At 36.9% G+C, this 8507-nt stretch overlaps 1 protein-coding gene across 7 annotated transcripts in view; it reads left to right on the forward strand.

Annotated features, from left to right (window-relative positions):
* HNRNPR (heterogeneous nuclear ribonucleoprotein R) overlaps window positions 1-7884 on the forward strand; it is a 33932-nt gene extending 26048 nt beyond the window's left edge. For 4 of the 7 annotated variants that reach the window (XM_074218160.1, XM_074218161.1, XM_074218159.1 and 1 more), the window contains one exon: window positions 134-1433. In XM_074218160.1, the coding sequence (XP_074074261.1) occupies window positions 134-746 (613 nt within the window). In that variant the 3' untranslated portion in view covers window positions 747-1433. Of the gene's footprint in view, window positions 1-133; window positions 1434-4873 lie in introns of those variants that run through there. The other 3 variants (XR_012474559.1, XR_012474560.1, XM_074218162.1) reach the window with 3 other exon arrangements.
* The last annotated feature ends 623 nt before the right edge of the window (window positions 7885-8507 follow it).

Raw genomic sequence — 8507 nt, forward strand, 5'->3', positions numbered from 1 at the left:
TGTGTTCTATAATCAGGACTGGCCATTCAAAGTTTTAGGAGCTTATTCTTTGGCCCCTGGGTAGTGATTCAGTAGAACAGAAAGGCCCCAAGAGTCTTCCAGAACAAACTAATGAGTATTCTCTTCTCACCAGGTATGAAGATTATTACTACCATCCCCCACCTCGTATGCCACCTCCTTTGAGAGGCCGGGGGCGTGGTGGGGGAAGAGGCGCTTATGGTTACCCCCCAGATTACTATGGCTATGAAGATTATTATGATGACTACTATGGCTATGATTATCATGACTATCGTGGAGGCTATGAAGACCCCTACTATGGCTATGACGATGGCTATGCAGTAAGAGGAAGAGGAGGAGGAAGGGGTGGGCGCGGTGCTCCGCCACCACCACGGGGGCGCGGAGCACCACCTCCACGAGGTAGAGCTGGCTATTCACAGAGGGGGGCACCTTTGGGACCGCCAAGAGGAGCTCGGGGCGGGAGAGGGGGCCCTGCACAGCCACAGAGAGGCCGTGGTTCCCGTGGAGCTCGGGGCAACCGTGGGGGCAACGTAGGAGGCAAGAGAAAGGCCGATGGGTACAACCAGCCTGATTCCAAGCGCCGTCAGACCAACAGCCAGCAGAACTGGGGCTCCCAGCCCATCGCCCAGCAGCCGCTGCAGCAAGGTGGCGACTATTCTGGTAACTATGGCTACAATAATGACAACCAGGAATTTTATCAGGATACTTATGGGCAACAGTGGAAATGAAGTAGACAAGTGAGGGCTTGAAAATGATATTGGCGAAATTTGATTGGCTATAGATCTACATTCTTCAAAAAAATTTGGCTTAACTGTTTCATCTTTCAGTAGCAATTTGCTGCCATTTGTATTGGGCTGAAGAATCACTATTGTGTATATACTCAAGTCTTTTTATTTTTATTTTTCTCTTTTCATAAATGCTCTTGGACATTATTGGGCTTGCAGAGTTCCCTTATTCTGGGGGTTTACAATGCTTTTATCGTTTTAGGCTTCATTTTAGCAGTTTCACAGCAGTCTGAGCTTACTGTTAAATCATGATTTTTGCAGAACCTCTGGTTTTTGGACAGTTTCCTTTTTTTCTTTTCTTTTTGGATTTGAGATAGATTACATAGGAGTATGAGTATGCTGTAAATAAAAGTACAAGTTAGTGCTTTGTCTTAGTAGTTTTAAGAAATTAAAACAAACAAATTTCAGTTTTCTTGTATTGAAAATAACCTATGATTGTATGTTTTGCATTCCTAGAAGTAGGTTAACTGTGTTTTTAAATTGTTATAACTTCACACCTTTTTGAAATCTGCCCTTCAAAATTTGTTTGGCTTCAACGTCAAAGCCGTGGCAATTTGTTCCTTGATGTGATTGTATTTCCAATTTCTTGTTCATGTAAGATTTCAATAAAACTCAAAAATCTATTCAAAACATTACCTATTTCAAATTCAATTGTGTCCTAAAACATTATTTCATTCGTAATCCTTGCAAGGAATATTGTTTTTAAAGTATAACTGCCTATGTGAGTGATCAAATTCTTGCAAAATTTCTTGTCTATTCCATCACAGTAGCATTGTGGATATTAGTCTGAGGATTAGATCAAATTGTGAATTTTTCCACATGGAACTCAATTAATTGGTGTTCTCACAGTCACTTCTTTTGAAATTTTATCTTTTGTTTTAAAAACCAGGTTCAAATAGTTCTTGAACATTTTCACAGGCATGAATTAATTTGCAGTTCTAGCAAGTTCTAGCAAGAGTTGGGGAAGTGGCCTACAATTTCTTCTGACCCACATTCTTGCTCTGAAGGATAATTTGTGGTTGGAAGTGCTTGTTTGCTGGATGATAGTTATTAATAGTACTGTGGGTCAGTTGCTGACCAAAGTTTTACTTCAACTTTTGTGAATGTGATTGATTATTTAGCATTTCATTTAGTCATCAGACTTGTTTTCCGGGAGAAATAAAATTTCCTTTTAACATGTAAATTTGCCTCAGAATTTTAATGCCTTTTAAGAAGGCAATGATGGACCTCTCTTTAGACATAATTTTAACTTTTGATTGACAGCCTTTTTTTTTTCCTTTTAATTATTTTGGCCACCGTGTCATGACACTTCTTCCCTGTTTAACCTTTGGAGCTGTGACTTTTAGTCTTCAGAAGAATATTTTGCTTTCCAAGAGAGGAACAGAAGGATCTAAGTTTAAAAACAACAAGAACTCGCCAGACAAAATGCTATTTGGACCTCTGTTCAAATTACAATTACTGCCTTCCCCCTCTTACACCACGAGAGATTTCTAAAGCTTGTTTTATAAATATGAATGAATTGTGAAAGTAATATAAATGACTACATATACCTTCCTTTTGCTTTTTGTTGCTGTTTGGTGTCTTTTAAAAATAATTATTATAGTAGAAGACCAAAAATCTTCCAAAAAGAAAATAAAAACCAAACTATATCTTGTCAGTTTGGAAGATCACATCTTGGGTTTCATGGCTTGTAATTTGATTTGGAGTAATAAAATTAATATTTGCTGCTGAAAACATATTTCTCATTTCCTTCTCAAAAGATTATACTGATAACATAGTTTTTTTTTTTAACAGGCCTTAATTAATATTCTTTTTATGTTTGCAATGCTGAATATTTAAAACTATTACTTGGCCTGATTTTATTTTGTAAAAGTTTTGGATTAATTTGAGTATCTCATTAAACTACCTTTTTTCTTCCAGTAGAACATTTTTTATAAATGTGCCTGTTTTTGATATGTGAAAAGACTCTAAAATACTCTTCAGATATTAATTTTAAAATTGGAACATATTTATGGTTGACATATGAATCTTCTAAATTGGAGTTGAATTAAGCCCTGTTTCTCCTTGGGGGGCTAGTAAGAAACCTCCAAAATTGCTTGGTTCCAAACTTGTATAAATTGCAAACTTGTTTGTGTTCTCTAATTAGAATTAGACATCAGTTAAGTATGTCTGAAGGAAATTTAGGAACATGCATAGAATTCAGAAAAAGTTGTTTCTCAAACAAAACAAAACTTAAAAAGTCATTGTTTCTCAAATCATCTTGCAGTAAAATGCAAGTTATTTAAGTGGTTAGACTAAAAGGGCAGCCATCCTTCCTCAACCCTGATCAGTTCTGTGGGTTAAAGACTGGTGCCTGTTTGAATTGTTTTTGTAATTCATGTGAGTATTTCTATGGAAAATGTAACCATGATATATTTCGCTTAGAGACATCCCTTTTTTGTGGGGGAGTTTCTATCACTTAATGCTACAGCAGCATTCCATACATAAGTTAATAAACCTAAAGTTTGAAAATCTATATTGTTTTCACAAAGATACCACAGTAATAATGAAATGTAATCCTATGACACTGGAAGTTGAATGAGGAAAAATGTCATTTTGGCTTTTCATTATTAGTTTATTTTTTTAAAATTGCAAATTATATGATGAAAGAGTCCTGAAAAATTTGATTTCCTGGTTCTTTGCTGCCTTATCCTTTTTCTCCCTCAGCTCAATTAAGTTTTAACCATGAATCCACTGCAGGGGGAAAAAATGTGTATCTGGTAAATGGTTTTACTTTATACTGAGGCAGATTTTGTTGTATATCTTGAAATTGACTACAACTCCCTTTATTAATAGAATGCTAATTTTTATTTGATCACTCATTTATAGCAGTTGTTTCAATGTATGTATATTATAAGGTATTTTAATTTTTAAACAAAGCAAAAAATATTCATTAGACTGTCAGATTTCTAGTTAATTCTAAAAATTGTTTCAAACAAAAGATCTGAATGATAATTTTATCATGTTACTGCAGTTAATTTCCTACTACTGAAATTAGCAAGTATTTCAGCATATTGTTTTGAGTTTTCTTAATTTGTTGGGGTTAATCTGCACTATGAAAGCCCATTGCTTTCAGTAGTTTGTACTCAACTTTTCTCTAATGTGACTTTAAAATCTTTAATAGACAAATTGATCTCAAAGATGAACCCTCATCTTTTAAAAGTTGAATGGGTCAAACAAAGTATTTCAAAATCAATTACATATTTAGATTCAAAAATACAGGGTTCTAAAATTTCATTCCTAATCTATAGCTTTGTGGTAGTGTTATAATTGTATTCCTCAAAGTGCATTATATCTTTTGCCTTCTTCCCATTGGGGTGGCCTGCCTAAGTTCATTCATTATATTTTTAACCCATTTTAAAAAATACTTCCTCTAAGGCTATTATTGATATGTTATGTCAGTTATGAAAAGGACCTTTTGAAATTTTGAAGAAGCAATTTTATTGCCTATTCCTATTGTTTTGTTTTAAGAATGCCAACAATCAACCCAGTTAGGAATATGAGCTTGGGGATCTTAAATAAGAGCTTCTTTTTTTATAAGTAGCCAAAAGCCTTATAGAAAGTACTTGGCTTTAGAAGTATTTCCATGTTCTCTAAAAGGGGGAGCTTCTGTTAACTTAGGGATTAGGTAGTTTTTAATGTGCCCTAGTTAATTGGATTGCAGCTTTATTAAGAATCCAGAATCTTAAGTTGTGAATGAAATGAGGCACGACATCTACCTTGACACTTGAAGTTGACTTCACTGCCTTCTTACTTTGAAAATGAAAACACTAAACTTTCAAAATAATACATAAATGAGTTTGGTGTTGGCCAATAACTGAACGTCTAATTAGGATTGGATTTAACTTGAAATGGTTATAGCTGTAAATTTTTTTTTTAAAGGAGGTTTTCTTATTTTGGAGGTTACCAGAAGCTCTGAGTGGTTTATGTTTGTATCTTTAAAAAAAAAAATCATTTTTCAGATGTTATCCAGAAATCTGCAAGTGTACTTTTCCTGTTTTAACTCCTTCCTTTTATCACCTGACTATCAGGGAAGCGTGGTTGAGGCTGCCCTGACCTGACATGTCATGATGTCGACTTGCTAGGTGGGGTTCGCTGGGGACGATACCAATGGAGTTGTTGGTAAGAGCACTTTCTTTCTCATTTTTTGATCAGTAAAGGGACACAAAGGGTGGGGGAAATACCCGAACCCTTTACATTGGGTAGTTTCCATGGGGCTTGTAGAAAAACGAGACTTAACATACTGTTATCTTAAATTTCAATAATCCTATTTAAAGGAAGACTTTCATACTCACTTTACTGTTTGCAGTCAACAGTCTGCAAAAATTTAGTGAGGGGTCACATATTAGATACTTTTGAATAAAATATTTGTCAGTACTCACAAAAATATGTAGGGTACTCAGTTTTCAAGAAATTTATAATCTAATAAGCAGTTTAACTGAGGGGTAAGCATGTATAAGGAATAGGAATCTTAAGACCAGAATTAGAGAATTCTGATCCTAGCATTTCCACTGACATGTCTTAGGACTTGCCTTTTTAACTTAATGGGCCTCAGGGCAAACATCCTAAAACAGTGGCAGAATGGGGGTGGAGGTGGATGATCTCTACTCACTCAAGTGAACTATGGAATGACTTGGCACACTTTTACATTATTTTAATGACTGTTTATTTTTCATCACAGTTTCTTGCAAATGGAACTCCAGCACGTTGAGAGATTGGTTTTAAAACTGGACAGGGAAATTAGTTATTTGCAGTCAAACCTTTCAGAAGGTTTGAGTTTTTCATGGATTTTTGGAAGCAGAAATTTATAGGACTATAAATTTAGAATTTAGAGAAAGTTTTGTGAATCATCTAGATTACACGTAATTCCACAGCTGAAGAAATCGTGGAAATTCAGTGGGGTAAATTGGTGGGATTATAATTGCTAATAATATTAACTGACATACAGTATATTGACATCTGGAAGGCATTTTACACACTTTATAAAGATAGTATCACAACTTCACAAACTAAACAACTTGTCTTTTCTAGGATGCTCCCAAGACATGATGACTATGGGTTGTATTAGAATTAATAATGAGAGGGGGTCAATTTTTAAATAGATTTGAAAGTGTAAACAGGCTTACTACTTCCCTTTTTAGCAATAACATGATTAAAGCATTTTCACCCAATTTGACTGTAACATTGTAAAATTTTGCGGCCAGGTTTGGCCTGTTCCTTTAGGATAATTCTCCTAAGGCTGTAATTACCATCTCCTTTATTTTGTGTTTCTGACTTCCTTTGATCCTATTGTGTTTGGGGGGAACCTGTTCAAGTCTTCAGGTGGGGAACTTTGGACATTAAAGCCTTTGTTTTGCATTCTTCTTGGGACATCTATGGTGATGTTGGAGTGGGGGGAAGGATAAAAATCCTGAGTAGGTGGGGGAGGGGTGAGGTCCAAGCATGATTGGAGCTGGGTGGGGCACACTGTCAGTGTTTGGAGTATCCATGATTTTATGGCTATGGGTACTGTCTCCACCAATGCACATTGCACCTTGTTTATGCTTCAGTAGATGGTCTTCATGAATTGGCGCATTCACCACCACCCTGCGGCTAACCTGGTAATGAGGCTCTCTGAACTTAGCTAGGCGGGTCCTTGGATGGCAGACGCCCAGTCCACCGCTGGGCCGTGCTCAGTCTTTGCAGCTCGGCAGGACCTTCTGGGGCTTGCACTTTGCCTGGCATTGCCTTCAAGAACCCAGGTTACTTCCACACTACCATGTTACTTCAAAGGAAGACTTCAATGGAGGTGATTTTGATATTGATACTAATAAAATCTTATTTTTGGTACTGCAGTAGGATAGCCATAATGCATTTTCTTCATCCTCCCTAGCTTCCTTACTCTGAGATGACTTTTCATTCCCGCTTTACTAATCTGGGCATTAGCTCTAAGGACATATTTCAGTAGGTCTTGAGAAATCCTTGGATGGAAACCTTGGGAGAGGTTTGGGAGAGTCCTGGCAGTGTTGTGATTTTCACCCTCCTATCCATTCTTGGGACTTGGTGACTCCACATCTGTCCTCAGACTCTTTTTGGTCCACTCTATGACTCTGTATGTCGTAATTGGGAAGCTTGTGAGACCCTGGGGATAGCTTGCATGAGGTATCCTTTGCCCCTCTGAGATAGTTTTAGATCAACAGATAGAAAACCATATTGAAATGCATAGAACTTACTAGAAACATAAGATTAGACCATTGCACAGTTAAGGAAGCGTTCTCTTATGGCAGAAAAAATATCCTATGTTGATCTAGCACTTGGACAACTTCCATAGGGCTTTTCTTAAAGGGACTCCCTGAAGTACACATTGCAGGAAGCATCATCTCTGTATTACTGATGAGGAAGCATGCTCTCAGGGGAAAGGGCTAACTGGTGATAATATGGGAAATCTGAAAACAATGTGCCATGGGTGAAATGCTTGCACACAGACAGATGGTCTTCACCACTGTAATTGGGCAGTAAAGTCATTAATATAGGACAAATAAACTTTGTGATCATATGATGCAGTCTGCTGACCCATCATTTTGCCTGAAATGGAAATTGCAAAACTATTCTGTTAGGTTTAACCTGCTGCTGCTGAATTTTTGTAGAATGATTAAATATTAGGTGATATATTTCTGTCATAAATAAAAGGTTTTACTGTATTAAAAGAGCCCTGGTAAGTCTTTTCTGTTAGTGCCTTGTAATGGGCAGGTTGCTCAGTAAAGCAGTTGTACAGTAATGGAGGTAGAATCCTATTTGAATGTAGTGACATTATCCAGTTATCTTTAATAAGGCCCCTGCTAGGCTGTGGCCCAAAGCATGTACTAATGTAGCTTGGCTGGCATGCATACTCATTCCGGTAATTGGGAAAGCCTGTAGAGTAGGGTCATTCATATATCTCTAGCTATTTGGTTGGAAATTCAACAAAATTTGAAGTTTTTGGTAGTGTTTATATATCTATACAAACTGTGTTGAAATACCTGTACAATGCTTAATTTTCTTAATAAAACATTATATGTTCAAAGTGTTTGTGCTGGTGATTGGGGGTGGGACAGAGGGTTATTTTTTTTTTCTGGTAAAAGATGCTTCTTGACTTAGTGTTCAGGCTGGTGGCTTTGGTGGGAGTTACTCTCTTAAAATTTGATCCCAATAGATCTCTTGTTTCTTCTGGAAGAGCACAATAGACTTAAGGAGGGATCTTAAGAATCTTAGCTCACTATTCTATATAACACTGTATGGTTAACCACACACATGACTGATAAAGGCTAGGTATATTTCCACACTTTGAGGGGTAAGAAATACTTTGATGTGGGAGTCAGGTGTGGCTTGAACCCAGATCTAGTTTTGGATGCTAAGCTTTTTCTACTGTGCTGTGCTGCTGACCATATTTTGGGAGCAGTAGGGAAGAGGCCAGGGTATTCCTCAGGATAGAATGGTCAATGTAGGGGAGTAGGATGGAAAAGGGTGAGGAAGTGGTGCTATTGTTTGGGGGTTGAGATGCTGCTTTTTGTACCTCTTGTTAATTGGTAGTACATTTTTTTAAATTTTTTGGTTGGTTCCACTATTTCTTCTTATTCATTAACTAACCTGAGTAACCTGAGTAAGATGTTTGAAAATTTGGGAATTGGCCTATATACTAATACTTAG

The sequence above is a fragment of the Macrotis lagotis genome, chromosome 1 (genome assembly GCF_037893015.1).
Source record: "Macrotis lagotis isolate mMagLag1 chromosome 1, bilby.v1.9.chrom.fasta, whole genome shotgun sequence".
In the NCBI taxonomy this organism is placed as follows: domain Eukaryota; kingdom Metazoa; phylum Chordata; class Mammalia; order Peramelemorphia; family Peramelidae; genus Macrotis; species Macrotis lagotis.